Genomic DNA, 27,989 nt, shown 5'->3' with positions numbered 1-27,989 from the left:
CATCACAGGGCTAGCTGGAGGTCTACCGGTCGGTCCGTCTCCCAAGGCTCAGGCTGGCTATTTGATTGATAGGATTCATCTGACGCCCCGCCCCTTGGTCAGCAGCTGTTATCGGCGGTCTTGACGAGCGATTCAATTCAGCCTCGTCAGCCCAGTCTTGCCTCCTTACCTCTGCATAACCTTGCCCTATCTCTCGGCAACTTATCGACGCGTCTTGCGGTCGGCATGGAGTGATTTCCTAGCCGGCCCTTAAGGCGTACCGATGTACCTGCAGCCATGCCCGTAAAGGTGCGCTCAGTGCCTTCCTTGTCCTCCACACACTGATTTGCCTGCAATTCAGTCGACCCGCTTCCGTAACAAGAAGATCAATTACAAGCAAAAGCTTGCCATCTTGACTGGCTCGCTTGATGTCCCGCTTGATGAGATCAGCAATGACCCTTCGCTGTCGGAAGAGCCAGGTCGGAACCATCCGACCGAGGTCGAAAAGCTGTTAGGTGGTGAGAAGGGTCCAGGCCATGTCGAGACAGGCGTCGACAAAGAGGAGGAGTCAGAACATCATCTTCAACAAGTGATCAATGCCAATCTCGCCTCTTTCAATCGCTCCTCTCGAGCGACAGCAGGAGCGCCGGGCAGTCCCGGCAAGGCCGCGTTGACCGCGCATATCCCAACGCCAGACGCGACAGGCTCGATCAGTCAGATCGAATATGATAAGGTCTATCTGCCCAACTCGTTCACCTTGCCGAGTACATATATCAGGAGCTCAGAGACGGTCGAAGACTGCATTGGCATTGGCTATTGCATGGACGAAGAGGATGAGGACTGGCTGGTCGAGTACAACGCCACGATCGAAGGCAATGCTTCGGTCCCACCGGAGCCTGAAGCTCTTGGCCGAGGCAATCGATCAGCTTCGAAAGCAAAGGGCAAGGACCGTGACGTTGACGCACCACTGGACGCACCCATCAGCGAAGATGATTTCGAACTTGTCATGGACCAATTCGAACGCATCACAGAGGAGAAAGAGCCAATGCTTCGCACTGTTCGTAAACCAAAGCAAGAGTTGCGGACTACTCACATTCTCATGCAGGACCTTTCTCGGATACCCACCCGAGCGGATCTAGAGGCGACATTTGTGGTCTCGCCTCTCTATCCGCGATTAGCATTAGTGAAGCCCTTCGCGAGGTCAATCTACCCACATTGGAGGGATAGACGGACAAAGCGAGATGGCAAGATGATCATCCCGTCTCTCGATGTGAGCCCTACTGCATCTCCCAAGCTATAGGCTGACGCCGATAACCGTTACAGTTCGACGAGACCGACGAGGAAAACCCATATGTCTGCTTCCGGCGGCGAGAGATCAAGCTGCCCCGCAAGACTCGCCGAGCAGAGACGCATTATGTCGAGCGTCTTGTCAGGCTGCGAACCGATCTTACTGCTGCACGAGAGCTTGTGCTTCGTGTACTCGAGCGAGAACGGATCAAGAAGGATTCCCTCGAAGCAGAATCAAAGGTCTTCGAGATTCGATGTACCATGCGAGAGCTCAAACGGCGGACTGGCGAATACGAGGGCGATGAAGACATCCTCATCAGTAAGCGGGACAAGCGTCGCAAAGAAGCTGCGCTCGCTGCCGGAGCCCAAGGGTGCGCTCACACCGATCTCATGCTGAGCAGAACGCTGATAGTGTCTTTCAGGTCGTTGCGAGTACCTCTGCGGTTACCCCGGGCAGACGCCAACCCTGCACCGACAGCTGCGCTCGCGGAGCCCATGTCAGTCTACAAGGAACGCGCGGCCGCGATGGCACAGCGCATCGAGCGCGATCTGCAACGAAAGCGCGAGGCCGATGCCGCATGGGAAGACTGGACGGACGGTGCCTTTGTGCCTCGCCCGCTTAATACGCCAGCGAAGCATTGGCGAGCTGCAGAGAGCGTCATGCTCCCTAGCGGTCCGGAAGGGCAAGCGCCAGGTCAAGTGCGCGCCTTTGCACATCATTTCCAGCCCGTCATCAACAACGTCCGACAGAGCTTCAGGCGACGAGTCGGTCGAGGTGGTAGGATACTTGTGGATCGGTTGGCCATGTCAGAACGCCGTGCGAATCGCTCTCGGCCCTTCCCCTTGGCTTCTGACGACGAGATGGACAAGGACGCGATAGCACGGCTGGCAGAGAAGTGGCGTTACGATTCCGACGTTGGCAACGATTTGCCCTTTGCGGACGATCCGATGATCATCGATGACTATGAGCTACAGTATTCACACGCACGCCTAGGCTTATTACGACCCGGCGATGCAGAGTCTTTGCAGCCCAACCCGATATACCTCGAGCACGCAGAGAACTGGCTCTTGCGCGAGCCTGAGAAGCTCGGCCCTCTGCAAGTCGTCGGAAGATTGCCAATACGAGCGATGACGCATCCGCCTGCTGGTGCATCGCTGACGACCGCTCAACAGCAACAGCAATTGCTAGCGACGCCAAATCAGTCCGCAGTCGTCAGCCAGATGATGGCTGCAGCTGCCAATCACGCCGCGGCGAGCCAAGCGCAGCTTCGGAACCGTGCAAATGCAAACGCACAAGCGCAAGCTCAGCAGCAGGCGCTCGCCAATCAGCGGAGAGCGCCGAACGGTTCGCCCTTACCTGTCGCTGCAAACGTTCCAGGCCCAGCCTCGGGGCTGGCGGGCTTGCAACAATGGCAGAACATGAACGGCATCATTGGCTCTCAAGTGCCGACGGCAGCACAGGCGCAGCAATTCGCAGCGTTGCAAAATGGCCTGCAATACGCTCAGAGGATACCTGCCAACGGGCAAGCACAGCAAGTCATTGCGTCGCCAACAGTAGGCGCAAACGGTCTGCCGGCGACATCTAGGCTGTCTGCACCGCCATACTCGGGTGCTCCACCGACGGCTACATCGCCTGCAACACATGGTCTCGCCAATGGCTTAGCCGTACAGCGTCCACCATCGCAGAATGGCCAGTATAACGGCAACGGACAAGCCGGATCGCCGCGCATCGCGGCCAACGGCACGCCTTTCACACTACCTGCTGGCTCGCCGAACGTGCAGCAGAAGACGCTCGCACAAGCTGGAGCGCCCAATTTGCGGCGAGTCGGCGCCCAGTAAACGAACTTGGACACGGACACCGAATCGCAAGAATCGATGAGTAAGACGCGAACCACCACTGAAGAAGTAAGAGCATGCCAAGTCGCAGTGCGCGATTGGTTCTGTATGTACAATGTGTACGAAAGTCTATTGCATCAAAAAGGTGTAGCGACGTAGGCTGCCTGCCGTGATGAGCTTGACGCGTGTGCGCATGTTCCCTGCCGCGTCACGTCATCGATCCATCAAAGCGGCGACCGTCGCATTCAGGGCGATGCAGAGGACTGTCGTGAGGCTAGCAGGCTCAAGTCTGCGGCTCATAGCTCTGCCTCTGTGTCGCAAGCCGGCATTGACATATTACCAAGCTCAGCTTCGGCAAAGTGAAACGCCATCGACCGCAGACCAATTAGCCTCTTCGTCTGGCGGCGGCAGCACAGCCGTCCCGCCTCCAGCCGAGACAGATGCACCCAAAGCCAGCTTGATCACTCGAGCGACGAACAAGGGAGGGGAGCTGTGGAGTAAGCTTGGCAAGGGACCGCCCGATGGCTGGAAGCGGACAGTGTTTGCAAGTCCTGCCTTGCATCGTGATCATACGTGCCCTCATTCCGGCCAAGCGCAGAACACGGGAGAGAAGCTGATGGACAAGATAGAATATGAGGAATGGGCGCTCAAGCAGATCGATCCTGAAGTAGCGCCAAAGCCAATAAAAAGAGCAGGCCAAGAGCAGCCTCAACATGCAAGCCTGGCTCTCCTGCAGACACACAGCGCCTGACAGGCGTGTGCAGGTAGCAATAATATACCCGGACTCGGTGCTCAGCGGCTCGGAACTGCTGGACGCATTGCAAAAGCAACTCGCCGACCGCGAGCCTCACCATAAGACGCGAATGTACAGATTTCTCTGTACGTGCCCAACTACAGAGACGTAGCGCTTGCTGAGGCGAAGCAGTGGGCTCGCCAATCACCTGGCCGTTTGCACTGATCCCAGTCGTGCCCAATTTCCCGCTATTTTACATGCTATGGCGAGGGTGGAGCCACTGGAGAGGTAAGCTGATCGCATGCTCGGAAGCAAGCCTGATACAGGACAGTGAGCAGCATACAAAGCAACAATGTATCTGCGCGATCTATTCGAGCATGACAATGTCAAAGCGACGAACAGCGCACGGCTAAATCAGATCTATGCAGCGCATATTGACGCTCGTATAGGCTCGGAACAAGTCGAGAGCGATGCCGCCAAGACCGGCTCGGATGCATCCAGCTTTGCGAACAACACTTCCAACGTCAATGAGGACAATACAAGCAGTGTGAAGGGGGAGCAAGCAAGCGATGCTGCGCGGACGGGCTCGGATGCCTCCAGCTTTGCAAATGCCGCATCGAATGCGGCGGAACACGAGACGACGAGCAAGACGCATGCGACTGCCACGGCAGCCGTTCCGACACAGGCGAGCTCGAGCGAACAAAAGAGCGACGCAGCCGCGACAGGCTCAGATGCGTCGAGCTTTGCCAATAACAGCTCAACTGCGGTAGAATCAAAGATCACTAGCAGTGACGAGCGATCGAACCGAAAGGAGGGGGAGAGTGATGCTGCTCTGACAGGCTCTGACGCTTCGAGCTTTGCCAATGATACATCCAGCGTGTCAGCATCGTCCAGCACGAGCACCAGCGCAACAGAAACCGGTACAGCTCGGCGAAGTACGGACGCATCAAGTAGCCCTGCAGATGCACCGTCTCTGCTGCTCACAAAGGAGGATATACCCAAGATATGCTCAACTTTTGGCCTGGACGAGCAGGCCGCTATAGACATCAGGAGAGCGATAGAGCAAGCGCAAGTCAGGCTCACTAATGCACAGAGCCCTGCTTGATGTATTGACCATTGCATGACGCCCTCATCAGACCGATCTGCCTCCCAGCCAGGCTCAGCTTTGAGTATTTCCATTGATCGCGTCGTCAGATTTATCGAATATCGATAAGCAGCGCTCGACGGCGCTCGACCGTCCCACGCGACCCAAGGCGACGATGAGGGGACACGATCATGCAGGCGGGTCAGGAACGGATTCGGCTGCCCTGTTGCAGCTGCTCAGAGTAGTAGCAGATGCTATCATCGAGGCAAGTGGCCGAGCATGAGCTCCAAGTGCGGTGCTCACATCTTGTATCTCCCTTTGTAGGTCTTCCTGCTTTGTGTAAGCGGCTGTCCTCAAGCGGGTCGGTTGTGACTCACACTCGAAGCCAGATCGTGGGCTATGTGCTCGCACGGAAAGGCATCGTGGACGACAAGACGAAGAAGCGACTGAACCATCTCAACGTCAGCCTGTTCACGCCCTGTCTGCTCTTCAGCAAAGTCGCTTGGTCCCTCTCGCCGGACAAGCTAGCAGAGCTGTGGGTGGTCCCCATCGGCTTCTGCATCGTCACAGGCGTCAGCGCGGGCGTTGCGTACGTCATGGCGAAACTGTTCAGACTCAAAAAGAGCCAGGCTGCCTTTGCGATCGCTTGCTCCATGTTCGGCAACAGCAACAGTCTACCTATTGCGCTCATGCAGAGTCTCGTCGCTACCGTCAGCGGACTCAAATGGGGCAAGGATGACGACAAAGACCAGGCGCGTCCCGTCTGACAGTAGCGTCCATCTCAGGCTGACGTGCTCTCCGCCTTACAGATGCTCGGTCGAGCGCTTTCGTACCTCGTCCTCTTCTCCACGCTCGGCATCATCCTGCGTTGGTCATACGGCGTCAGATTGCTCTCGACCGCAGACGATGAGGAGCCAGCGCAATCGCGTAGCAATTCCGCCCTGACGCCCTCGCAGAATGTCATTCCGATCGTCGAGTCAGAGAATGCTCCCCTTTTGAGACGATCAAAGTCGAGCGAGGATCGCTTCATCGAACGGACAGAATCAGCTTCCACGATAGTCAAAACGCCCAGCCCAACAGATCTCTCGCACAAGGCCCGAGTGTCGTATGTCGACGAGCCAGAGAGCATGCGGGATGAGACTGCCGAGCCACAGATGATGACAGGAGAAGGCAAGCAGCCGCCAGATTTGCGTCCTTCGAGTGTCTTCCACTCTTTCCCCAACACGCGGCAACACACGCCTGCTACGAGCGAATGGGGCAATGATGACGATGATGACGAAGAAGATGAGCGACATCGTCTAGAAGGCCTCAACAGTCAAGAAGAAGACGAGGACAGCGAATGGGGCGTTTCGCGCGGTGTGGGCCGAAGAGATCTCCCTGCGCCTGCTTCGTCTAGGCTCCAAAGCCGATTCCGCAAAATCTGGTCTTCCTTCAAGGCCGGCACCTACAGATGGATCGGCTCACCTTCCATGAAGCTTGGAAGGGGCATCGGCAAATTCATGACCGTACCGTTGTGCGTCCCGTCTGTTGACCTAACACCAGACCTGACTTACCGATGTTTCGTATTGCAGATGGGCTGCGCTGCTGTCGATGGTCGTCGCCTGCATTCCGCCGCTTCAGAGCCTACTGCACGACGTCGAGCCGCTCAAGGGCGCTTTACGAAGCGCAGGCAATTGCTCAGTACCGATCACGCTTGTCGTCTTAGGGGCCTATTTCTACAGACCGCCTGCCGACCCAGCGCAGCCGCGTAGAATGCCCATCCGCCGAAGAAGTACCGCGCCTGATCTGGGCGAAGGTCGCAAAGCCGAAGATCAATCACGTTTCAAGAAGATCATGAATCGCTTGCCGCTACCGTCTGCCTCGGCGCTTCGTCAATCGGAAGCTCAAGCGCCAGGAGAGACTCGGACGGTGATGGTCGCTATCCTGTCAAGAATGATCATCACGCCGCTCATCTTGCTACCTCTGCTCGGCTGGTGGGCTTCTAAAACGATCAACGTCGCTGTACGCTACTTGCCGCAAGTTTTGCACAGGCTGCGCTGACACGAGATGATAGGATGATCCTGTTTTCATCGTCACTGCTTGTCTCATCATTGGAGCTCCGCCCGCTATCACCCTGGCCCAGGTACGTCGCTTGTGAGCGGACGGAAAGGGAGCTGATAGGTCGTTGAACACAGATGACTTCGGCAGCATCGGATGCCTTTGAGCTGCTCATCACCCGTACGCTCTTTGTCGCGTACGCCATCGTCACGTTAGTTACTTGCGCTTTACCTTGATCCTGCGCTCATCGTTGCTCTTCCTCAGCCCGCCTACGACGGTCTTGCTTGTGATCGTTGGCTTACTGCTCGATCAATGGCAAGACGGCGTCAAAGGCGGTACTTGATTTCCATCTGTAGACTTGAAACGTGTTGTCACATCACTGCACATGCAAAATCGAGCTCAAGAGCTGCAAGATAAAGTACAAGCTACAAGAATGACTGCGTGAGGGACTATAAGTAGCCGGATTGAGAGACTTTGATCGTCGGGTCCGGATCATCTTCGTTTGCGGCATCCGAGAACGCGCGAGAGACGTCACCTTCCGAGTCTGCGTCGGATCGATCGTATAGATCTGTCATACTGAGCCTCGCCAGATCTGGTTCTGGCCCAGAGTAGACTGCTAATGCGGACGGTGCCTTTTGAGCTTTGCGTTTTGCCTTTGATACCGAGTTCGGAGCTTCGTGGCGACCATAGCACTGCAGCAGAAAGTCAGTCTGCGAGCGAGAGTGCAGAGAGGAGGGCTTACTACTGGGGAAGCTGACCATCCTTGCGCGCCCGTGAAAGCCTCTGTTACATTGGCAAGAGGCGACTCCGTCAATTCCCTCGCTCGGCGATCTGCCGGGGTACTCCAAGCATCGACCTCGGGATGGCAATATCGCGAGCTAGACGCGCTATGTCGTGAATCGTCATGCACGCTACGAAGAGGAGCAGGGCGAGTCGTGACTTTGATCGCGCTGCCTTGTGCCGTTGCATATACTTTGAGTCCTCTCGGCTTCTCCTGCATGGCCACCGGGGAGTCGTCTGCATACGTCGTAGCAAGAACATTCTGATGCGCCGTGTTCACAGGCGTCTCCATCAGACCAGACTGAACCGGCAGAGACTTTCCCTTGCCCTTCACAGAGCCGGCATCTTTCTTCGATTTAGCCCGCATCAAAGGCTTTGAGATCGATCCGAACGGATCAGCGTTCTCATCGCCGTACTTTGAAGGTGCTCGTCTGCCTGTACCGGATTGCGAGGGCTTGGATGAACTAGCAGGAGTGCGGTAGGCGTCTTGTTGTTCTGCGGTCAAGCCAGAGAACAGCAAACTCTGCTTCACTCTGCCATATGGCTGCCCTGGAGTTGTCAGTCCGTTGAAGGAGGCCGTTGTGGGCCTCTTGCGCTCGGACAGAGTGGATGTTGCTGATTTGCGAGCCTCAGTTTGTTTCGTGGGCGAGGTGGCAGATGACAAGTCGGAGTAGACGCTCATGCGCATTCTCGTCCGTGATGGACCTGCAGACTTGCGCTGCACGGGCAGACGATCCATCGTGTCGCAAGAGCCGGACGCCTCGCCGTTTGAATGGCTCGCTGACGGAATTTTGATGAATCGCGAGTCGCAAAACGCGCTAAAAACAACACGTGCATGCATACGTAGACATGATGAGGGTCTGACGCTATGTCCCTCTCGGACTCTCTTGCGCTCGTTCTAGCAACGGCACGTCATCTATTGGCTCGTCCATAGCATCGCCAATGACTTCAGCCTCGGCTAGATCCATTGCGTCGGCTTCCAGATCCGACAGGTCAGAGAGATCAGAATTGTCGCCGCCAAATTGTTGCGCGAGCATTGCTTGGGCATGACGAGACTGCATAGCGCTGGCGATCTTGTCAAGGTTGTAAATTCCCAAGCTACGTGCCCGTTCTGCCGTCGCTGGCGGTGTTGGTAGTTGAGGGAAACTGCCTGGCTTGAGCGGTCGTGTGAGTGCAGCAGGAGGAGTGATCATCATCTCGTCGTCTTCCGATTTTGCATCCTCACGTATGACGACAGTATGTCGTGAGCGCCGACGGCGTGGTCGTGCGGGTGCGCTCTCCTCATCAATGGGCAGAGAGGGCTCGAGAGCTTTCTTATCGCTCTGTCGTTGTCGTCTCGCTTCCGCTTGTACCTCGGCCTTCGCTCGTGCCTCAGCAGCAAGCTTGGCAGCCTCTTCTGCTGCCGCTCTGGCTTTCGCCCGTGCGATCGCTGCTGCCTTGTTGGCCGCTGCCTGTGCCGCTTCTTGCTTGGCCGACGCGATAGAGCTCAGGAAAGCCTGCATGGAATCTGCTACGCCCTGCTCTCGCTGAACTGGCTTGACATCTTGTGCTGTCGTCGTCGTCGTCGTCGTCGTCGTCTCACTGGCTTCCTGAGCCCTGGCAGCCTCCTGCGCCTCGAGCTGCGCCGCCAATTTGCGAGCAGCTTCGACAGATTCGCGATTATCTTGTAGGACTGTCGTCAGCTCTGCGTCCATCTGCTTTGGCCTGAGGTAGTCTGTCTCCATCTGGCTCACAGCACGATCATAGATCGTATGTCTGTTCCAGCAAGACTCGATCAGCGAACTCGGGCTAGCCTGTGAGCAACAGTCCAATTACCTTTCTACCTCTCGCATGAGCTCAGCCTGCGCTTCGTTGCGAGGCCAGGACGACAGACGCTGGTCGGATTCGAGCTTCTGTCGTACAATCTCATCTATCCGCTCGACAAAGACAGCCTTTGAGTCGTTGGACAGAAAGGCGAGCATCATCTCCTTCCTGAGCTTGTCGAACATCCCCTTGCGCTTGTAAGCATCGACAAGGTCTTGAGGCGTACAGATCGCTCTCACTGTCGGCCCTGTCTGGCTCGCCATCGTCTTGCTGAGGCCTGTCGCTGAGGTTCTACTGTGCTATGGCGTTGTGCAACGAATCGCGCGCCTCCTGACCGGGGAAGCAGCGATTGACTCATTCACTGAGGGACCAGACTTCAATGAATCTACAGTGCTCAGTGCATAGCTACAAGTCTGGCAGATCACTCTCGAGGTCGTCTACGTAGCCTGTCGGTCAGCACCATGACACATCCACAGGCCAGAGTCAACCAACGCATGGTTTATTGCATTTTATGGTTTTGCCTTGCTCTTCATATGCACCACCCTGGCTGTCCACGATCATAAAGCGAGCGACGTCCCCCGCACGGAATTATTCGATTTCCTTTCGCGCCGCTTAGGGTCATTCGAAATGACCGATCTACACAGGCTTGGGGCAGCCTCAGCGTGACTTAGCACGGCTAAGTTCGAGCCGGACCAGCCGCTTACTTTCCAGATGTCACGCGGGAAGAGCCAAGGTGGATTCCACATTCGCGAGCGTATAAGAACAGCTTCCACTCTTTGCATCACACACCACAACGTATAAGAAGCAGCCTCATAGTGTATTCGAAGCAAATAAGACAGCATGAAGACTTTCGCTGCCACACTCGCTATTGCGTCCATCGTCGCCCGCGTCACTGCCCAGTCCAGTGCAGCAGCCGCGCTCGCAAACTTGCCAACTTGCGTTCAGTCGTGCTACCTGTCCGGTCTCTCCCAGACGACCTGCCAGAGCACAGACATCGCATGTCTCTGCAAGGATATGACCTTTTCGTCCGGTCTGGCTACTTGCTTCGCGTCTAGCTGTGATGCTACCGATGCCGCCGCGGGGTAAGCTGTCTCCCTTCCTACGCGTGTTGACTTTGATCTCAATCATCGTCCTGCAGTGCTTCTTTCGGTGTCCAATCGTGCGCTTCTGTCGGCATCACCGTCACCACTAGCGCAGCTGCCGGTGGTAAGTCGTTGCATTAGCATCGTCGCGACCAGTGAGCTCACGCTTAGCTTCGTCGCTCAGCCGCCGCCGCAACAGGCACGGCAGCATCCGCCGCTTCGTCTGCAGCCTCTTCGGCTTCCTCAGCAGCAAGCTCGCTCGTCTCGAGCATCTCCTCCAGCTCTTCGTCCTCTTCATCTGCCATGATGAGCGCTGCCAGCTCGGCCTCAACCGCCGCCGCTACCTCTGCCACCTCGGCTGCTTCGGCGGCCTCGTCTCCCTCGGCAGCCTCTTCTTCAAGCACCAGCGGAGCCAACAGCCTCACTGCTGCAGTCGGCTCGATCTTCATGGCCGCCTTTGCCGTCGTTGCTCTGTAAGGAGCTCGTCATAGCATTTTTCAATCAATCGCAAGTCATTGGGCAAGCACAGTGGGATCACGGAAAAGCTTCCTGTAGCCTCTCAAGTTGCAGTGTAGCCACTAAACTGCATTTTCACTTCAATGACGCGCGCGTGGTAGACTGTTGCAGATCTCTCATGCGCTCAAGAGCGATGCGTCGCCACAAGTCCCTGTCTTCGCTACATAGAACGAATGGTCCGCTACACTGTGTGAACGTCTTCGTCAGCGTGGTTCGATGCGTGATCCCTGCGACCAGCCTACCTCATGCCACCCACGCATCCAATCGCTTCAGGCCCCATGCACCGAACGAGCTCGTTCTCGTCTGACAGCCAGTACGCTGTACCGTGGTGGACCAGTCCAACAGTCGAAGGCATCAATGCAGGCACAATGTCGTTTCGGTGCACCGTTCGAGAGATGCGATCGCCATAGTGCTGGTCCAGAAAATTGGCACCGGCCGGTGTCATGCTCCTGTACTCGCCAAAAGTCGAGACCGTCCGCACAGAGTCTGACAGATCGATGGCCGCCATTGCGGTCACGCCTGCACCCAGCGAATGGCCTGTTACGACGAGATCGTGACCATTCGCGAGCGCGTCTTCTCGTGCAAGTGCAAAGTTATTGGTTGTCTTCTTGGCAGACATGTAATTCATAAGCGTGCCGCTATGCACAAGGCAGTTGTTGCACTGGGGAAAGCCGGATAAGGCTGGTGCGATCTGGATATCTGTGATGATGTTGCGGATTCCGTCCGTACCGCGAAAGACGATGGCAGTCTCTTTGCGAGAAGGCAACGAGATCCTACGCACTTCATCAGCTGACTGTCGCACCTACGTCCTGTAGCAGCGCACATGTAGCCTTCCTGATCTAGTCTGGACTTGAAGGTCCCCAGAACTTTTGCTCCTTGGAATGTTTGCTCGCATGCTGAGGAATTCTGATACGCGGCCGTAGCGAGCAACGCGTGCGCTCTGATCGTCTCGGCTATGCGTCGATCGGCGGGTGAGCCTTCTGGCTTGGCCGGTGGGACGGGAGCAGCAACCACTGTGTCTGGCGCAATTGCCACAGGCACGAGAGGTTGTCCCTGAGGATCTGTCGCAGGCATGTCCGTTACCGGCACGGGCTGTGGCGCTACAGCAAGTGCAACGAGAGGCTGTACTTGAGCGTCTGGAGCGGGCGCTGGCGGGGCAGAAGGCGTAGGCGGGCTAGACATTCCCATTGCTGACGCTACGTCGCTGAATGAGAATCGTTGGACGGATGCACTTCGAAGATATTCTTCGCTTGAAGGCGAGGTTTGGACAGTAGCATCAGCCGATGTTATCGTAGGGGTAGCGAGGGGCTCGAGGGCTAGTGGTGTCGGATCGGCAGGAAGAGCGGCCGCACACAGACAGAGCATACTGAGCGCGCCCGCGCGCCATAGTGCTTTATGCATCTCAATCGAAGTCACCGGCAGGGCATGGTGTCAAGTCAGCGGTATTGATGATACTGCACTGCGTCGCGAAAGATAGCGTCGTCAGGAGAACGGATGGCTCCCACGAGGACTTCGACGCCGACGAGAATTGGGAGCACGGTGCACAGACGAGGGACGTGCATCGCGTTACTGGCCGGATCAGAGCAGCGCGAATGCAATGGATGCGTTACAGTAAGTGATGGGGGACGTATCTGCCAAAGAGCATCTCGCCGAGACCGAGACCGGCGAGTACGGAAAGGAAATAGCCAGCATTCATTGTCATCTGCGGTCGAATCTCTGATCAGATCTGCGCCAGCGAGGTGTATAGTGGCTACGTACTACTGCGATCATGAGCAGATACATGATGCCTGCATGAAACGCGAACAGAACGGCGCGTGGCATCTCATGGGAAATAACGAAGGGCGGACTTGCAGCCAGGCGTGCTTTGACGCTCATGAGCAAGCGATGCTTGGACGGAGTGCTGTAGGCTGTACGGTCGTGTTGTGGCAAAGAACCTAGCGACTCCGTACGGCCATCGGCGAGTACAGGTACATCAGTCGAATTCGGATATTCTTTGACATAGGCATCGTCTTGGCCGAGAGCAGCAGGTTCTGAAGGGACCGATCGAGTCCAAGCATCGTAATGTCTCTCCAGAGAAGCATCGAGCATGATCCTTCCTTTTGCCTCACTCCAGGCGTCGTGTAACAAGCTCGACAGTAGACTGAGAAATCTGCTGAAGACGGCCAATGCGAGCAGACCGAAGCAAGCGCCAACAGTCCCACCAATACTGGTGGGCTGCCACGACGGGAACCAGAGCAAACCGCCTTGCCGGAATGCAAAAGAACCCATGCTCATCATTGTCGTGCCCGAGCTTGTTCCGCCGGCTGACATGCCGCTCATATCCATCGAGCTGCAGTCGCCGCACGTCAGATCATGAGTCTCTTCAATATATCTGGGCCTACCTGCTGTGGAAGTCTGTCATCGATGTGAGTGCGCAGGGGGTTTTGAGTGTGCGCTGACGATGCGACGTGAGCAAATTACGCGCGACCGCATCAGCTCCACAATGCCCCGTAAATCCCTATTTTCGGCCGGGAAGCCAAAGCTGAGAGGAAGCCACGGACAGAGACGAGTGGTACGATATATCGACGCATCTTGGTGGTGGAGAGCCTTCCTTCTGGCGCGCGAGGTTCGGCAGAGCGTCTCGCACGATGGTCGAGGGCTCATCTGCCGATCTAACGCGGTCTCAACACGACAATGCGATGCAATCATCACGCATGGCGCCCACAGAGTCCGGAGCTTTCACACTGCAGTCATCGAGTACAGAATGGCGAAGGAGGGGCAGCAAGGGCAAGGGTCGAACGCAGACTTCTCGGGAACTCGCGCAGACTGCAGCTCGCCAAAGACGGGCACATGAACTTGGTGGCGATCTGACCGCGCTCCCTCCCGCCAAACAGGCCCAACCTGTCCGACTGCCGCCGCCTTGCTGTTCCGAGGTCTATACGCACATCCAAGATAGCTCGTCGATCTCTAGAACGCGAGCGAGAAGAGACCGTCGGCTCCATGACCCCATCGGCAGCAGTCGAGGTCCATATTTATCGCTGGCGATAATGGCCTCCCTTTCATCTTTCGCCTGCGCGACGCCCGTCTTTCGAGACAGTGACAGCCCGGCCAATGCCACGTACTACGACAGCCTATCGCTCTTGCTGGAGTCCCCTTCATCTGAACAATTCGCATTATCGCGGTCACACGTTCGGCGGCAGAGGATGCAGAAACGCTCGTCAGTCTTGCCGGATCGGTATGACTTCATCGATGGCGACTGGGTGAAGACCTATTCGGCTTCCTCGGGCGCGTCTGCACAATCTCTGTCGTTCGTGGGCGATGACGGCCGCTGCAGCTGCCCGGACGGCTCCAATCTAGATACCAACCCCGGGCCAAACATCGAATCTGGCATCGATCTGAGCAATTCGACGAGCAATGCCAACGCATCCAATCATACCGGGTCCCCTCACGATCGCTCTGTGAAGACACTACCACGAGGTTGGAGTACTGCTACCAGTTCCCGCACGAAATTCTACGCCACGCCTGTGTAAGTTTGCATTCGAAAGCGGTGATCCCACCTGATCGTGGCCGTGCAGCATCATCGTTTGTTCGATCATACTTGCCCTCCTCATCGTCGTCATAGGTACTATTCTGGTCGTCCGGCGTTCTCGTAGGCGGCGGGCTGCGGCAGACGGCGGTGAACAAGGCAGAGAGGAACGCACTGTCGGGCTACTGGGAGGCAGGACCTCTCGCACGATATCCGGCAGACGTGGTCAGAAGAAGCGCTTGCGGGCACTGGCAGCCGCCTTGGGAGAGAAGTTTGATGAAAAGTCAGACGGGTCTCCGTCGTCAGACTCACAGCATAAGCGAGTGAAACTGCAATGGAAGCATCTCGTCGGTCGCAGACGAGGTCCGCCCACTATCAAGGTTCCGGTCGGTGTTATCGCACCGACTACGTCGGCTTCACGAGCGGCGAGCATCAGGCAGCGCGCGTCATTGGAAGCCTCACGTGACTCCTTGCATTCAGTATCGAGCACCTCCACGCCTGAAACGCTCTCTCGGACGGCTTCCAAACTCAGCACTGCTCGGCTGGAGAGAAGCAACGCGCCGAGCCCCGAGGTCATGCCAGAAAGTAGCGAAGAGATGCCGCCCTCTGTGCCTCCTGCATACCAGAGTCGACGCCGTGGCGCGGCCCCCATAGCGATGGTGCTCGATGGCAGCAGTCGACGTGACGAGAAGGCGCGAGTCATTGATGAGCTCGAGCAGCATAACCTACCATCAGAAGAGGGCACGTCTCCTTCTATCGAAGATGATGAACATCACGCTGCAGAAGACGAAGGCTACCATGCACACATTGCAACAGACGACAAAGCCGTGCTACAGAGGATAGCTCAGCTCGCAAGCGAGCCTACAGAACGCTCAAGCTCGCCGCTCTCTGAGCAAACGCAACACACAGACTCGCCCTCCGCACCGCCACTGTCGCTTGATCACGACGGCTTCGAGTCGGCGGAACCATCAGATTGTCCTGCGACGACACCTGCAAGCTCAGTTCACAGCAATCTGGGATCGCTCCCCCTGCCATCCAGGGCAATTCGATCAACCTTTGCCAGCCTGACGTCTAGTACGTCACCGGCGTCGATCGACAGTATGCCTGAGACATCGGCACAAGCTGCCAAACGAGCTGAAGCCCAAGCCGAGCGTCTACAGGCTGCGTGGCAGTACAGCCTCGAGCCCTCCGCTCCACCTACACTAGAGGCTAGCTCCGCGCCGTCTGCACCCAGTATGCCACGCAGGCAGAACAGACAACTCAGCATGGACAGCGCAGTGTCTGTCGAAGCGAGCGCGCCTCCCGCTGCGCCTCAGTATAATGCTGACTGTGCACCGCCTAATATCGATGACGCCTTGGCCAGGCTGGAAACGATCGATGTGTAGATCCGCCCTCATCATTCTGCTCGTATGTGTAGCTACCGATATCTGCATGCATGCCCAATTGTCATACATCATATTCTGTGACTGCGCCCATGAATTCCTTGACGATGCGGTCTTGTACTTGCTCCGAAGTTTCGCTATCTGTAGGCGCTATGGCTCGAACGACGAGGAAGTGATGGCCCATGAGGTCGTCCCCTTGAAGCTCTTTGCCGTTGCGTGCATAGACCTTTGCGCCTGCTTCTCGTGCTATCGCCGCTCCGCCCGTTACATCCCAAGCCCAGCACCCGATCTGACATCTGCTCAGCGCACGGTCTTGCGATGTCTGCCATTGCTCACCTCGTGATAGAGATCCATCTGCCCTGCTGCAACCGCGCAATAGTTCAGAGCTGCTGAACCTAAGCTGCGCAACGAATGGGCCATGATGCCGCCTTTGACTTGCGTAGGATCACCCGCCAATCTCGTAAAGCTCTCGCCCTTGGCTTCCATCACCTGTGTTGTTCGAATAAGCGAGACGACGTGCATACTTCGATCAGGTGCGCACAGCTTTACTTCTGTCGCTGCCCCATTCGACGCAGATGACGGCATCGCCCAAGCTTGCGAGAGGCAGCGGGTTGGGATGCGAGAGCGGTAGTCGCGTGCTCTCGTTGAGCCAAGCCCCGTGGCCTTTCCTCGCAGAGTACAGTAGTTCGAGAAAGGGATTATAGATGACGCCGAGGACGGGTTGCTTCTTGTATGCTAATCCGATGCTGATACAGCACCAAGGGAATCCATGCGCGAAATTGGTCTGGAGCTTTGTGCTCAGCGTGTGAAGGATGCCTTGGAACCAGACGTACAGTGCCATCGATAGGGTCCACAATGAATGTTGGCTCATCTGTTAGCTCCGCCTTTTCGCCGGCAGCAAAGCTCTCCTCGCCAATGAATTTGTGCTGAGGAAACGTTTGCGCGATAGCTTCCTTGACGACTTTCTCAACTCGCTGATCGGTCTCCGTGACAAGCTATGCATCCAATGCTCAGCCAAACTTCAATGAACAGGCGCAGAGAGCTGACGTCGACTCTGTTCTTTTTGGAGCTGTCGATTTGCACGTTGGCATTTTGCCATCGTTTGGCGGAGGCTTCCTTGATGATGGCCCCCGCTCTCCGAGCCAAGTCGATGGAGAAGTTCAGCTCGCTCTCGAAGCCATCGTCAATCGCCATGGTATTGAGCAGGGGCTAGGGTCAGGCTTAAGGCTGTTTGGCCCGTTACGCGACTTCCTTCTTGTCCGCTGTCGTTGACGTCATGCTCTTCTCATTGCTCTTGCTCTGTCTCATAAACTGTTTGTCGCTCGCTTTTGGCCAAGACGGAATCTATCGAAAACATGACTTTGGAGTACGAAGCGTTTTCTACGAGCTGAGAGGTGCGCCGGAGGTACGCAACGCCGTTTGGCTGACGCAGTCTCAGCCACGGGTACCGCTAGCTGCCCTCAGCATGGCATCTTCACATTCGATGGCTCGATCCAAGCTCTCATCGTTGCTGACCTTTACAACCTGAAGCAAAAGCCCGTCCAGCGTGAGACGATTACCACCTATCTTACGTCTCTGCCGCTCATGTCGAGCACAGAGGGCAACGCGGGCTCGCTCGTTGCCCAAGGTGCAATCAAGGATGATACTGGTAGAATCACTGGCGGCAAGTTCTCGTTCGTCGTAGGCGCAACAGACACGCAGATGTGGCCAGTCAAAGATCGACAATGCTGCAAAGCACACGTTCGTTTCAACGTCACCCTCGGCGTGACAGACGCCTATCTGTCGCCCGATGACAAGGCCGACAGCTGGATCGAGTGTGGCCAGGAAATCACCGGCGAGCCTCACTGCACGCCTGGCAGAACAGAGAGAGCCTATTGCAGCGAGCCTGCTCGCCTCGTCAGCGCCGTACCAACCGTGGCAGCTGACTTGCCTTTCGTACGCACGTATCAGATACGCTACGAAGCGGACGCCAAGTGTAACACGCCTATAAGAGGAGGTTTCTTGAGCGAATTTCTCGATACCAAGATCCGCCCGCTGTATTCCACCATTGTGCTCGTCGGAAGAGGCAGTGCGCCTGGGGAGCCGCGTTGGTGGCGACCCTCACAGATCTCGGTCAGGAACACAACATGAGCCAGTCGCAGTTTTGACGCTGTGCGCAGTTTGGATTATTGAGGATCAATGTCGTCCCGATGGACCTCTTCATCGGCACCGATGACATCTTCTTTGACTTCCTCGTTCGCTTCAGGTTTGGCATTCGCTATCATTTGCTGACTCAGCTCACGACTAAGCAGGGACTTCGGAGAGAATCAGGTTGCGTGGCCGGACGAAGTCAGATCGTGTTGCGATCCAGTCACCGAGGTCCAAGTTCGCCTCTTCTACACTCGTCAACATGCTTCGTGGTCGGCACTCCCAAATCGCTTGATGTTCGCTGCCTGTTTTCCGAGTGAGCCTTCTCATGAGCGAACCAAACCTCCGGCTGATCTCGCTGCAGGCCCTCAAGCTAGACGAGCGCCTCGACGCGCTTGCAAGCTGAGATTCATCACGCCCGCTGACTTTCCTTGCCTTGATATAAAGACGCTGCTTTTCGTGGTCGACGCAAGTCAAGCCATAGCGATCGAAGATCAGTAGATGCACGAGCGCTATCGTTGCGAGATATACAGTGGTTCACTTTTTTGAATTTGTGTATCTACAAGGTCACACACAATGTGAGCGGCGAGAAGGACCAGCCATGTCCTCCTGAGCAACAATCGTGAGGCGTTCGTAAGAGTTGCGGGCGTGTGAGTGCAAGGGAAACACGAGATGAGCACAGACACACTTTGTCAGGTGATGCTAATGCCTGACGAGTTTCGCCTTCGATTCTTGGCCATCTCCTTCTTGAGTGCTGGCCCGTCAAGTGGCTTGAGAAGTTCGAATGCGCACAAGAGATCTTCAGATACACTCATCACTGCGCCAAAGTTATCAAACTCGCCGCAGTAATTTGGCGCGCTGAAGATGGTGACGAGCGTCCGTTCGTTCCAGAACTCGTATCTGCGCCATGATCAGATGTGCAGCTATCAAAAAGCAATCTGACAAACCCGTCCTCGACGACCATGTGGGCCCTACAGATGAGATCGAAATCGTAGTTGGCTAAGAATTGCTGAATGACGGCTTTGCCGAAGCAGTAGCTCACGCCTCTCTCGTTGTCCTCCCAATCGAGTGCGGTATCGCTCGGATCTGACCATAGTAGATCGTTGAGCAGGCCATAGTCTGGCACATCGGCAGGACGGCGTATCTTGCGAATGTCGTCCATTGCACCCAAGGAGGGTGACAGACCTCCGTGAACGCAGAAGATCTTGGAAGCCACGACGGCTGCGATCGGCAGGCAGTTGAAGACGTCGATAAAGGTCTTCCACACTTTGATATTGCAGCGCCGCTTGCACTCGTCGTAGAATCCATACACTGCATAGCGGATCAGTCAGACTTCGAGCATGCACTAGCAAACGAGTCACCTCGAGTGACATTTGCACATTCGTGATTGCCGCGTAGCAGGAAAAAGTTTTCGGGGTACTTGATCTTGTAACATAACAGGAGCAAGATCGTTTCCAGTGATTGTTTGCCTCGATCGACATAGTCGCCCAGGAACAGATAGTTTGAGCTTGGCGGAAACCCACACATTTCGAAGAGACGAATCAGATCGGAGTACTGCCCGTGCACATCTCCTACTATCTTGACAGGTGGGGAGAGCTCGATGAGTGTCGGCTGGGACAGAAAGACTTCACGTGCAGCTTGACAGATGGCATTGATTTCTGGATTCTTGAGACAGACAGATTTGGACACTTTGCCGGTATAGCCTGCATCTAGCAATCTCGAGATCATATCGTCGATATCGAAAGTCTGCGCATTTCCATTGGAACCCTCTTTTGCACCTTTCGCATTGGACCGGTTGTCGACCGAGCCTTGGTTCGATCGATTGTCGACGCTCGAGCCAAGAGCGGATCCGATGGCAAGGGAGGAGGCTGCGCTGAGCAGTCCGCCCGCTGCGAAGCCAGTCGTCGAGGGCGGATTGGCCAGGATGGTATGCGTGGTCGGTATCTGCGGGTCGACGGGCCTAGAAGATGTTGAAGCGGCGGACGAGGTTGTTGAGCTTCGTCTGGGAGGACTGCTTGAGCGTGCATGGGTACTGCCATTGCTCGCGCTGGCCGTCATTGGCACAGCGGTCAAGCCTTCGCTCTGCTTTGCAAGCTCTTCCTGCGCACTCGCACTGGACGTCGACGAGGTGGCCGTAGCGTCGATGGGCGAACTGGCGGTAGACGGTGCGCTGACTGCGGGAGCTGCAGCAGCTGAAGGTGATCGATGACGCGCATGTGAAGGCGATGTGCCATACTGCTGACTAGAAGCAGGCATAGGTCTCGGCGAGACATCATCCTCGCCCGCATCTTGGGACGTGCTCGATGATATCGGGATGGCCTGAGTTGGCGGATCTGACCTGGCTGTGCTCGAGGTGGCAGCTGATGCATTTGGCGGCGGCGCGGTGACGGATGTCCGTCTGGGTATCCCGGAAGGAGGCGAGCCTAGTGCTGTGTTCATGTTCTTCTGCGCTTCTTCGTCTGTCGGGTCGTTCGACAGGGTCGAGGATCGGCTAGGATCCTGGCTGGCCAGCTCTCTCGCTTGTACGGGAGAGGCAGAGGTACTGGAGCTACCCTGCCGGGACGGTGTCCCGCTCGAGCTAGCAGATGTGAGCGAAGCATCTGGATCGACAGATGAGGTAGACGCTGATGATCTGTGGCCGTGCCGCCTCGAGCTCGAACCAGATGAGGAACTGCTCGAGGCACCCATGAGGGTCTTGTACCAGGCCGGCATGACTGTGTCCGCACGCTTTGCTCGGATCTCACACCTCGTCTGGTGACTCGTCAAGGCAGTCAATGGACAGGATGATGACCGTCGGCTGATGAGCCTGGGATGAGTGACCTTACCGCCGGCTGCTCCGGTCGGGTGAGACTTGCGTGAAGCGTCTGGACCGGTTCAGCTTGAAGCGGGGAAGCAACTCTACAGTGCTGGCCGTGGTAGGAGACTCGGAAAGTCGGAACACAGCTCGCTCGCTCGCAGCAGTGACAGCTCGAGCGGAGTGCCAAGATTGGGCGGGTACGCTCGCGCTGGCGTCCTGTTCGTTCCTGCCTCGGCGAGCTATCTGCTGATCCCTCTGGCTGAGCTGCAGTCTCGTGAAACGACCAGACCAGTCAAGACCGCATAGCGCCAGAAGCCAGCCCGCTTTCGGTCAGTGTGTGCTTGTGCAAGGCGCCACCTGCTCGCGACAAGTCATCCTCCTCGTGTCGTGTCAAGCCGAGTTGCGTCATGGTGAGCTGCCTCAGGCGTCATGTGATGCCGTCAGACTGAGCGCCCGTGTACTGCCAGGTGTCCTTCAAGATCAGCGTGCCCAGTACATCCGCCAACATCGGCCCGGGCTTTGATGTACTCGGATTATCCATGTCGCTCTATCTCGAGCTCGAGGTTTCCCTGCCGGCCAACGCAGACTCCAGCAGCTCACCGCTCGAAGCTTCTAAGCGAGCACAGTGCAGCTATGCTCAGGTCGAGCTCACTTATTCCGGCGAAGGAGCAACAGAGGCCCCTTTGGATCCGTACAAAAACCTGATCACTCGCGTTGCGCTCTACGTCTTGCGGTGTCACGACTATACCTCCTTTCCTTACACGACGACCGGTTCGGAGAACAGAGCTGGAGAGGCATGCATCAGCATACATGTGACGAACAGCGTCCCCTTCGGTCGAGGGTTAGGCTCCTCAGGCGCGGCCGTCATTGCAGGCGTTTTGCTCGCAGACAGACTCGGCAGACTGGGCTTGAGCGATTCCAGGCGACTCGATTTCGCACTCATGGTCGAACGCCATCCCGATAACGTCGCTGCCGCTCTCCTCGGCGGTTTCGTGGCGTCATACTTGCGAGAATTGCCGCCGGAGGACCTCAAAGCAGCCTCGATACCATTGGCAGAAGTACTTCCCGAATACCCGCCAGAAGCAGACGAGAACTGGGGCAGAGATCCTCCTGTGCCGCCCGTCGGTATCGGTCATTGGGTCAAGCTGGCCTGGTCCCCAAAAGTCAAAGCTATCGCAGTCATACCCGCTTTCGAAGTCTCGACAGCCAAAGCACGCGCAGCTCTACAGCCTGCCTATGCTCTCAAAGATTGTGTCGGTCTCGTGCCCTTCGATATGCATTACCTGTCTGACGCGGAGAGTTACGGCAGGTCTTCAATCTGCAGCGGTTAGCCGTGTTGACGCAAGCGCTCGGCCAGCAAAATCCCGACCCAGATCTCATCTTCCAGGCCATGCAAGATAGACTGCATCAGCCGTACAGAAAGCATTTGGTGAGCGTCAGAGGCATTGCGTTGGCCATCTGCTAACGCATGCCGTCGTTTGCCCAAAGATACCCGCGTTGCCGACAGTATTGAGCTCGTTCAGCCCCACAAGTCATCCGGGTCTACTGGGCATATGTCTGTCCGGCGCAGGTCCCACCATTCTCGCCCTCGCGACGCAGAACTTTGAGCAGATTGCGCAGTCCGTTTGCGAGATCTTCCAGGCCGAAGGCGGCATTCACTGCCGCTGGCTGGTGCTGGACGCTACAACCCAAGGCGGCACAATAGAAGAACATCTGTGAACATGCACAACCGCATATGCTCGAACAGAAACCCCGCGCGAGCATCGCACGGGCATACGCAGCATCACGAAAGTATCGCGATGCTGCCTGTCCACAGCTCTGGCACGGGATGCAATCATAGAGTAACAATACCCGACACTAAGGGAGATGATCGCCCCTCAGTCTGGCCTCCTTGTCTCCGGGAATTGCATGCGTGTCCAGGAACAGAAGCTCGTTGCCTCGAATCTATGCTTGCCCCGGCCAACTAGACACAGAGTCTATGCGATCTGCCGAGACAGCCCAAGCTTGCGGACATATGCTCGCCACGCTTTTTACTGATCGACCTACCCGAACCGAAAGTCGCGTCAAATTGGCTTCGCGTCTTTCGAAAGGGCGCGTAATCCGCGAGGATATCGTTTCGACAACTGCGAGGAACAAGTTGAAATTACGATTGGCGGATGATCATCGACCGCTGATCGAATAGTCAGGCTGATCCAGCGCAAGCAAGAGCGTGTAACCCTGTCGCGGCAGATATGTGGCCGATGAGATCGAAGATGATGCAAAGTCAAAGAGGACGACGCGCGTGCAAACCCAATTGGAAGTGATCGGCTATAGATGACATAGAACGCCGCCATTCTGCTGGGCGAGCACGCGAGCTACCCTCTCATTGACGTGTCCGACGAAGTGGGCAAGCCCGGGCGTGAAGGTAGTCTTGTGTATGCGACTCGCATTCCGTCTCGTCCTCTCGACGTGAGCGCGCGACGCCGGACAAAGATAGACGGCTTGGCAACTGAGAGTAAGAGTGAGCTCCTGCCGCTCGCACCTCTGCGTTCGTCGCAACGCTCGCGAAGACACCGACGAGCTTACAACAAGCGCCATCCGTTCGGCATCTCGCAACGTCTCGCGCTCTATCGTTCGCGCGAGCAACGCATCGCCCCCGTCGAGGCACTGTCTCCTCGCAGGTAACACTGCTGGCGGCGCTGCCGAGACTCGGTATACACTCCTGTTGCGCATAGACGCATATCACCCTGCCTCATCAACGACTTGACGTCTCACATTCGCGCTGGCTTTGCTCGCTTTCTTGCTCCGCTGGATTGCCTCTGTCCTGCAGAGCGATACACGATTCTAGCACTTGCTACTCTGCCTGCACGCATCACGAGCTAATTCGGCCTTTCGCGCCCGAAGCACCGGCAACATCTGCTTCGGCTTGCCAAGTCAGCACATCTGCGTTGTGCTGCTTCGACTGCCAAAGCTCGACGCCTACTGTGAGCATTCAAGCAACTGTGCAGTGGGTATGTCGTGCTGTTCTGCTACATCCGATACGAACATACTCATGCGAGCACAGACGAGCTGAGGATCGCACTTTTGCGAAAAGGACTCCTCTTCACTTGATCTACTCCTGAGCAGCCAATGAGGCTCGCGTTGCCCACCTTCGCTCATGGCGGTGCGGCAGGCGTCGTGCCAGGCGCGGATAGCGCCAACGGTACGTCCAGTATACACGCCAGCGCGTCCAATCGCGGCTACTCGGATAGCGCGCTATCTTCGGGCTCTCACAGCCATGACCTTGATGAGTCTAGCGAGAGCTCGCAGCCATCCAAACGACCAAGACCTTCGCCGTCACGATCATCGCCAACTTCCTTATCCACCATGCTTTCAGTTTCTGTCGAGAGGCGAAGATCTGAAGCCGTTCGACAAGCACCTAGCGGTCCAAGCTCGTCCTCATCTCTGAGCTCGCCTGGCAGCACTGCGCATGCCAGCTTGACGCTCCCTGCGCAGCCTGCGGTCAGTGAGAGGGTGATCGCGCGACGGCCGCGGCGACCGTCGCCCGCTGTGGCTATTTCCTCCTCTTCGCAGCTCGCGCCCGAGTCGGCTTCCTTATATGGTTCTTCGCCTCTCTCGTCTTCTATGATCATAGTCGACGTGCCTTCTGACGCGCCGAGGGCACCTACGGCCACCTTGACGCGTCGGAAAGTGAGGGACGTTATGTCGCTGCCCGGCACAAGCAAGTCACTGCAAGCTCGTCGAGACAGCAGCAACAGCAGTGGCAGCAGCAGGACCGCTTCTCGATCCGTGTCTATGAGCATGGACGAATCTCTTGCGCCAAGCCAGGATGCGCGATCCGAGGATACCGCCATCACAGATGATCTCTCACGCGCAACAAACAATGGCATGATGGTCGTCTCCTCGTCCCCTTGCCCCTCGCCGAAATCGCATGCTCGTCAACGAAGCGGGCTCCGTAGGCCAACGACTGAAGAGTCGCAGACTGCAGGCAGTCCTGCATTGCAACAGCGAGACAGAAAGCGCACAAAGTCTACTGAGGAAGCTGAGGACGAGGATGCTACATTCTACGATTTCGTCGATCAGCATGATTTGCTCGACGTCCCAATGGCACCACCAAGTACAGACATGCAATATCCGCCAACTGTGCCAGACTCGAGCAGCTCGCAATCTATCTACTCGTCAGACACAGGCATCGGAAGGACTCGCAAGCGCTCCTCCAGCATCTCTCGCCAGTCCTCAGGCTCGAGGGCGATGACCCGTCAGCTGTCGAGTCACGGCACTTCAGGAACGATGAGTCAGAGCAGCAGCGCTGACAGCTTTACGCGCCTCGATACAAGCCTCAGCTCGAGCAGTCTCGCCTCAAATGCTTCAACGGTCCCGTCTTCCGTCGCAAGCAGCGCGCCTTCGTCAGCCCAGAAGCCTTTCGGCCCTGTTCAATCTACGCGTCTTCCAGCTCAGCTGCGCGGTGCACGCATACCACCTCAGCTGCGTCTCGCGATCAGCAACCAGGGCACCGGTCGACTGTCTCCCCTTCCCGTGCAAGGGGTCGGTCGCGAGTTCCTCGGTCTGCTCGAAGGCGAGTACCGGGAAAGCATTCGCGAGTACATGTACGAGATGGAGGTCCGTATGCGCGTTCTTTGCGCTTCTCCATGCTAATTGCTTGGAGCGCAGGACAAGACGCAAGCATCAGTCGAGCTCATCGATCTCCAGCCTGAGCTCGAGTGGCACATGCGCCCGTTCCTCGTCGACTTCTTGATCGAGATCCACCAGCAATGCCGTCTCCGACCAGAGACGCTCTACCTGACGATGAACATCGTTGATCGCTATGTATCTAAGCGCATCGTGCTCAAGAAGCACTATCAACTGGTGGGCTGCTCGGCTCTCTGGATCGCTGCAAAGTTCGAAGACGCCAAGGATCGTGTCCCGACCGTGCAAGAGCTGTCGAGCATGTGCTGCCGCGCTTACGACGAGAGCGCATTCATCCAGATGGAAGGCCACGTCCTCTCTACGATCGGCTGGGTGCTCGGACATCCGACTGCTGAGTCCTGGATCAGAATGGCCTGCGTGGCGGACAACACAGTCGAGGAACAGCGTATCCAGCACGTCGCTCGCTTCTTGCTTGAGACTACGCTCTATCACAAGGACTTCATCAGCTTCAAAGCGTCAGATCTAGCAGCAGCCGCTCTGATGCTCGCGCGCTTCATGTTCGACCGATATCGACGCGTAAGCCGGTATTCTGACCTTCCTCACGTCTTACTAATTAGCCACGTACTCAGGTTGAGGACGAGACCGAAGCCGTGCTAAGCGTTGCTTACCTGATGGATCTACAATTAGGCCAAGCACTCGACAGACTGTCTGCTACGCTCATCAAGAAGTATGCGCCTGGCCATTACTCTCGCTCGTCTACCTTTGTGCGCGAGTGGTTCCTTTCTGGTCGACGTTTCTCGCACCGAGGCTGGGCACAGGCACCCGAAGTCCTCATGCCGCGTCTGTCGCCCACGTTGCTTCGCTGCCCGGGATTAGCATCAGCATCAAGCGGATCCTGGTCTTCCGATGACGATGTTCCTCGCACGCCACAGTCGTCCGAGACGATCTTTGCGCAAGCAGATCCATTCAAGACAGCTGGCCCTCCTCCAAAAGCTGTGGGCTCGACGCGACCGGGCATCGTTCGATGGGAATCAGTACCCCATATGGTCTCGAGCTACGGCACTTGACCTCTACTCTCGCCCTTTCTTTCGACTTTCGTTTTCGAGAGTCAGCCCCTTTTTTTTGATACCAGTGTCTCCTTGCATACCGAAAGAGACTGGCAACGCATGCTTGTACGAGCGAACTTGGCAACGATCATCTGTAAGACCTCTACACGAAACACAGTGTACCACCCTCGCTCTCGCCCATCGCTGTCGCAAATCTCGCAAAGCCACAGAAGCAGAGCCTTGCAGATCTCGAGCGAATACCTAACGAGCTTGATACCCGCTTGAAGCAAGATCAGATCTGCAAAGACCCTCTTGATGTCTCCTCTAGAGCAGGGCTCCCCAGTGAGACGAGAGACGAACGCTCGATGCAAGTCATCGAAAGCAAGCTAGAGACAGCAAATGCATTACATGTTCTTTACAGTCTTTGCGCTCATAGCATCTGCACAAGTGTGAGCGCAGTCGGAAATGGTGACGAAGGAATTTGCTTACGCGATGGATGGTGGACTGATCTTGCTGAGTGACGAGCGGTCTGAGCGCTTGGGTATCTGCGACGAGCTTGCTGGATTGCTTTGCCGTCTGGGCGAGCAAGGCATCCCACCACTTGTACAAGAACGATTGGGCGATGAGCTTGAACCAGGGCGTGAAGGTCACGCTGGAATCCTTGAAAAAGTCTTCTAGCTCGGCCTTGGAGACCCATCGCGTATCTGCTACCTCATTTGGGTTCACTTCTAGCTCGACGTCTGCCGTGGCAAAGACGACATAGTCGACTGGACGTCAACATGCAGGTGTCAGCAGCTGGAAACTAGCTGCTGAAAGCGAGGCAGACGAACTTTCGTGTTCTCCCCAGAGACCGTCTGAAGGAGCGAGGTAGTGTATGCGCGTGATGAAGAGCAATTCGTCGAGATTGATCGAGTCAGGCTTGATGCCCAGCTCATGGTCTAGCTTCCTCCTCACAGCGCGACGTACGCCGACGACATCTTGCGCTTCCATCTCCTGCTTTATCGCCAGCGGATGGGAGCAGCAGGTATTGGTCCACATGAGCGGAAAGGTAATTTTCTCTTGTGCTCGCTGTTGTAGCAGCAGACGGCCATCTGACGGTCTGAAGAGGAAGCAAGAGAAAGCTCGGTGGAGTAGCGAGCGTGGCGGTAGGATGTTCTGCATGAGATGGCCTGAGGTATACGTCAAGTGAGCATGGCGCAGGCCTGAGCTCGAAAGGCAGTCGTACATGTTTTCTTGCTGTCCTCTCCTATCGGGTTGTCGTCCTTGTCGAGCACGATGAGGCGCTCCTCCATGAGTTTGATCTGCTCGGCATCGTACAGCGTCTCGTCGAACTTGTGCCCGTTCATGGCGAGTGAGACGGCGAGACAAA

The 27,989-nt window shown here is 56.5% G+C and overlaps 17 protein-coding genes across 17 annotated transcripts; 10 read left to right on the top strand and 7 right to left on the bottom strand.

The window, feature by feature from the left end:
• Window positions 1-3: 3 nt before the first annotated feature.
• On the top strand, window positions 4-3,257 carry L969DRAFT_61165 (uncharacterized protein). Its single transcript, XM_014713303.1, has 5 exons — window positions 4-288; window positions 341-1,036; window positions 1,085-1,249; window positions 1,303-1,637; window positions 1,689-3,257. Exons 1-5 carry the CDS (start codon window positions 277-279, stop codon window positions 3,103-3,105), a joined length of 2,625 nt encoding a protein of 874 aa, XP_014568789.1. The 5' UTR covers window positions 4-276; the 3' UTR covers window positions 3,106-3,257.
• Window positions 3,258-3,305: 48 nt separating this feature from the next.
• On the top strand, window positions 3,306-4,976 carry L969DRAFT_86822 (uncharacterized protein). Its single transcript, XM_014713302.1, has 5 exons — window positions 3,306-3,646; window positions 3,701-3,817; window positions 3,867-3,981; window positions 4,028-4,123; window positions 4,174-4,976. Exons 1-5 carry the CDS (start codon window positions 3,356-3,358, stop codon window positions 4,938-4,940), a joined length of 1,386 nt encoding a protein of 461 aa, XP_014568788.1. The 5' UTR covers window positions 3,306-3,355; the 3' UTR covers window positions 4,941-4,976.
• A 73-nt stretch (window positions 4,977-5,049) lies between these two features.
• Window positions 5,050-7,530, top strand: L969DRAFT_73659 (uncharacterized protein). The gene is made up of 8 exons (XM_014713301.1): window positions 5,050-5,184; window positions 5,244-5,258; window positions 5,309-5,671; window positions 5,729-6,432; window positions 6,491-6,920; window positions 6,973-7,041; window positions 7,094-7,167; window positions 7,221-7,530. The coding sequence occupies exons 1-8, from the start codon at window positions 5,095-5,097 to the stop codon at window positions 7,297-7,299; spliced, it is 1,824 nt and encodes a 607-aa protein (XP_014568787.1). The 5' UTR covers window positions 5,050-5,094; the 3' UTR covers window positions 7,300-7,530.
• L969DRAFT_16865 (uncharacterized protein) lies at window positions 7,406-8,475 on the bottom strand (the record flags this gene model as incomplete). The annotated part of the gene is made up of 2 exons (XM_014712878.1): window positions 7,406-7,648; window positions 7,699-8,475. 2 exons carry the CDS (start codon window positions 8,473-8,475, stop codon window positions 7,406-7,408), a joined length of 1,020 nt encoding a protein of 339 aa, XP_014568364.1.
• A 67-nt stretch (window positions 8,476-8,542) lies between these two features.
• L969DRAFT_408898 (uncharacterized protein) lies at window positions 8,543-10,136 on the bottom strand. Its single transcript, XM_014713300.1, has 2 exons — window positions 9,552-10,136; window positions 8,543-9,491 (listed from the first exon to the last, which is right to left on the bottom strand). Exons 1-2 carry the CDS (start codon window positions 9,800-9,802, stop codon window positions 8,603-8,605), a joined length of 1,140 nt encoding a protein of 379 aa, XP_014568786.1. The 5' UTR covers window positions 9,803-10,136; the 3' UTR covers window positions 8,543-8,602.
• Window positions 10,137-10,379: 243 nt separating this feature from the next.
• Window positions 10,380-11,098, top strand: L969DRAFT_23418 (uncharacterized protein; the record flags this gene model as incomplete). The annotated part of the gene is made up of 3 exons (XM_014712912.1): window positions 10,380-10,621; window positions 10,678-10,745; window positions 10,806-11,098. 3 exons carry the CDS (start codon window positions 10,380-10,382, stop codon window positions 11,096-11,098), a joined length of 603 nt encoding a protein of 200 aa, XP_014568398.1.
• A 35-nt stretch (window positions 11,099-11,133) lies between these two features.
• Window positions 11,134-12,538, bottom strand: L969DRAFT_47215 (uncharacterized protein; the record flags this gene model as incomplete). The annotated part of the gene is made up of 4 exons (XM_014713299.1): window positions 11,134-11,199; window positions 11,302-11,323; window positions 11,380-11,910; window positions 11,961-12,538. 4 exons carry the CDS (start codon window positions 12,536-12,538, stop codon window positions 11,134-11,136), a joined length of 1,197 nt encoding a protein of 398 aa, XP_014568785.1.
• Window positions 12,539-12,743: 205 nt separating this feature from the next.
• L969DRAFT_47776 (uncharacterized protein) lies at window positions 12,744-13,538 on the bottom strand (the record flags this gene model as incomplete). The annotated part of the gene is made up of 3 exons (XM_014713298.1): window positions 12,744-12,839; window positions 12,896-13,466; window positions 13,519-13,538. The coding sequence occupies 3 exons, from the start codon at window positions 13,536-13,538 to the stop codon at window positions 12,744-12,746; spliced, it is 687 nt and encodes a 228-aa protein (XP_014568784.1).
• Window positions 13,539-13,764: 226 nt separating this feature from the next.
• Window positions 13,765-16,027, top strand: L969DRAFT_16860 (uncharacterized protein; the record flags this gene model as incomplete). Its single annotated transcript, XM_014712877.1, has 2 exons — window positions 13,765-14,642; window positions 14,692-16,027. 2 exons carry the CDS (start codon window positions 13,765-13,767, stop codon window positions 16,025-16,027), a joined length of 2,214 nt encoding a protein of 737 aa, XP_014568363.1.
• Window positions 16,028-16,088: 61 nt separating this feature from the next.
• L969DRAFT_73647 (uncharacterized protein) lies at window positions 16,089-17,286 on the bottom strand (the record flags this gene model as incomplete). The annotated part of the gene is made up of 5 exons (XM_014713297.1): window positions 17,072-17,286; window positions 16,858-17,019; window positions 16,566-16,808; window positions 16,361-16,513; window positions 16,089-16,313 (listed from the first exon to the last, which is right to left on the bottom strand). Exons 1-5 carry the CDS (start codon window positions 17,216-17,218, stop codon window positions 16,089-16,091), a joined length of 930 nt encoding a protein of 309 aa, XP_014568783.1. The 5' UTR covers window positions 17,219-17,286.
• A 14-nt stretch (window positions 17,287-17,300) lies between these two features.
• On the top strand, window positions 17,301-18,777 carry L969DRAFT_94009 (uncharacterized protein; the record flags this gene model as incomplete). The annotated part of the gene is made up of 6 exons (XM_014713296.1): window positions 17,301-17,418; window positions 17,463-18,136; window positions 18,184-18,269; window positions 18,316-18,467; window positions 18,516-18,613; window positions 18,718-18,777. 6 exons carry the CDS (start codon window positions 17,301-17,303, stop codon window positions 18,775-18,777), a joined length of 1,188 nt encoding a protein of 395 aa, XP_014568782.1.
• L969DRAFT_86814 (uncharacterized protein) lies at window positions 18,523-21,305 on the bottom strand. Its single transcript, XM_014713294.1, has 3 exons — window positions 19,513-21,305; window positions 19,099-19,462; window positions 18,523-19,051 (listed from the first exon to the last, which is right to left on the bottom strand). Exons 1-3 carry the CDS (start codon window positions 20,861-20,863, stop codon window positions 18,844-18,846), a joined length of 1,923 nt encoding a protein of 640 aa, XP_014568780.1. The 5' UTR covers window positions 20,864-21,305; the 3' UTR covers window positions 18,523-18,843.
• L969DRAFT_47677 (uncharacterized protein) lies at window positions 21,030-21,254 on the top strand (the record flags this gene model as incomplete). The annotated part of the gene is made up of 1 exon (XM_014713295.1): window positions 21,030-21,254. A coding segment is annotated over one exon (225 nt), but the record flags the coding sequence as incomplete, so codon positions are not given.
• Window positions 21,306-21,309: 4 nt separating the features above from the next.
• Window positions 21,310-22,839, top strand: L969DRAFT_409060 (uncharacterized protein). Its single transcript, XM_014713293.1, has 4 exons — window positions 21,310-21,358; window positions 21,416-22,201; window positions 22,258-22,377; window positions 22,437-22,839. The coding sequence occupies exons 1-4, from the start codon at window positions 21,356-21,358 to the stop codon at window positions 22,665-22,667; spliced, it is 1,140 nt and encodes a 379-aa protein (XP_014568779.1). The 5' UTR covers window positions 21,310-21,355; the 3' UTR covers window positions 22,668-22,839.
• An 87-nt stretch (window positions 22,840-22,926) lies between these two features.
• On the top strand, window positions 22,927-24,049 carry L969DRAFT_47719 (uncharacterized protein; the record flags this gene model as incomplete). Its single annotated transcript, XM_014713292.1, has 4 exons — window positions 22,927-23,010; window positions 23,271-23,352; window positions 23,498-23,639; window positions 23,758-24,049. 4 exons carry the CDS (start codon window positions 22,927-22,929, stop codon window positions 24,047-24,049), a joined length of 600 nt encoding a protein of 199 aa, XP_014568778.1.
• A 7-nt stretch (window positions 24,050-24,056) lies between these two features.
• On the top strand, window positions 24,057-26,641 carry L969DRAFT_94006 (uncharacterized protein; the record flags this gene model as incomplete). Its single annotated transcript, XM_014713291.1, has 3 exons — window positions 24,057-25,547; window positions 25,599-26,150; window positions 26,204-26,641. The coding sequence occupies 3 exons, from the start codon at window positions 24,057-24,059 to the stop codon at window positions 26,639-26,641; spliced, it is 2,481 nt and encodes an 826-aa protein (XP_014568777.1).
• Window positions 26,642-26,682: 41 nt separating this feature from the next.
• Window positions 26,683-27,966, bottom strand: L969DRAFT_47516 (uncharacterized protein; the record flags this gene model as incomplete). Its single annotated transcript, XM_014713290.1, has 4 exons — window positions 26,683-27,006; window positions 27,110-27,387; window positions 27,451-27,789; window positions 27,846-27,966. 4 exons carry the CDS (start codon window positions 27,964-27,966, stop codon window positions 26,683-26,685), a joined length of 1,062 nt encoding a protein of 353 aa, XP_014568776.1.
• Between the last annotated feature and the right edge of the window lie 23 nt (window positions 27,967-27,989).

This window comes from Mixia osmundae, assembly GCF_000708205.1.
Source record: "Mixia osmundae IAM 14324 unplaced genomic scaffold scaffold_4, whole genome shotgun sequence".
Taxonomy (NCBI): Eukaryota; Fungi; Basidiomycota; class Mixiomycetes; order Mixiales; family Mixiaceae; genus Mixia; species Mixia osmundae.
Note: the sequence above shows the minus strand (reverse complement) of the source record. Positions and strands in the feature narration are given on the sequence as shown.

What these genes read in the sequence shown, in the direction of transcription:
- L969DRAFT_86814 (XM_014713294.1), bottom strand. Translation starts at nt 20,863, where the DNA reads ATGCCGGCCTGGTACAAGACCCTCATGGGTGCCTCGAGCAGTTCCTCA. An exon ending in ATGTGCAAATGTCACTCGAG is followed by an intron (nt 19,463 to 19,512) that starts GTGACTCGTTTG and finishes TCCGCTATGCAG; the next exon opens with TGTATGGATTCTACGACGAG. An exon ending in CACATGGTCGTCGAGGACGG is followed by an intron (nt 19,052 to 19,098) that starts GTTTGTCAGATT and finishes ATCATGGCGCAG; the next exon opens with ATACGAGTTCTGGAACGAAC.
- L969DRAFT_73659 (XM_014713301.1), top strand. Translation starts at nt 5,095, where the DNA reads ATGAGGGGACACGATCATGCAGGCGGGTCAGGAACGGATTCGGCTGCC. An exon ending in AGGATGACGACAAAGACCAG is followed by an intron (nt 5,672 to 5,728) that starts GCGCGTCCCGTC and finishes TCCGCCTTACAG; the next exon opens with ATGCTCGGTCGAGCGCTTTC. An exon ending in CCGCTATCACCCTGGCCCAG is followed by an intron (nt 7,042 to 7,093) that starts GTACGTCGCTTG and finishes CGTTGAACACAG; the next exon opens with ATGACTTCGGCAGCATCGGA.
- L969DRAFT_86822 (XM_014713302.1), top strand. Translation starts at nt 3,356, where the DNA reads ATGCAGAGGACTGTCGTGAGGCTAGCAGGCTCAAGTCTGCGGCTCATA. An exon ending in GCTGGAAGCGGACAGTGTTT is followed by an intron (nt 3,647 to 3,700) that starts GCAAGTCCTGCC and finishes GGCCAAGCGCAG; the next exon opens with AACACGGGAGAGAAGCTGAT. An exon ending in GCCAAGAGCAGCCTCAACAT is followed by an intron (nt 3,818 to 3,866) that starts GCAAGCCTGGCT and finishes AGGCGTGTGCAG; the next exon opens with GTAGCAATAATATACCCGGA.
- L969DRAFT_409060 (XM_014713293.1), top strand. An exon ending in CCTATGCTCTCAAAGATTGT is followed by an intron (nt 22,202 to 22,257) that starts GTCGGTCTCGTG and finishes GAGTTACGGCAG; the next exon opens with GTCTTCAATCTGCAGCGGTT. An exon ending in AGCCGTACAGAAAGCATTTG is followed by an intron (nt 22,378 to 22,436) that starts GTGAGCGTCAGA and finishes GTTTGCCCAAAG; the next exon opens with ATACCCGCGTTGCCGACAGT.
- L969DRAFT_408898 (XM_014713300.1), bottom strand. Translation starts at nt 9,802, where the DNA reads ATGGCGAGCCAGACAGGGCCGACAGTGAGAGCGATCTGTACGCCTCAA. An exon ending in CTCATGCGAGAGGTAGAAAG is followed by an intron (nt 9,492 to 9,551) that starts GTAATTGGACTG and finishes TTGCTGGAACAG; the next exon opens with ACATACGATCTATGATCGTG.
- L969DRAFT_61165 (XM_014713303.1), top strand. An exon ending in TGATCATCCCGTCTCTCGAT is followed by an intron (nt 1,250 to 1,302) that starts GTGAGCCCTACT and finishes TAACCGTTACAG; the next exon opens with TTCGACGAGACCGACGAGGA. An exon ending in CTCGCTGCCGGAGCCCAAGG is followed by an intron (nt 1,638 to 1,688) that starts GTGCGCTCACAC and finishes AGTGTCTTTCAG; the next exon opens with GTCGTTGCGAGTACCTCTGC.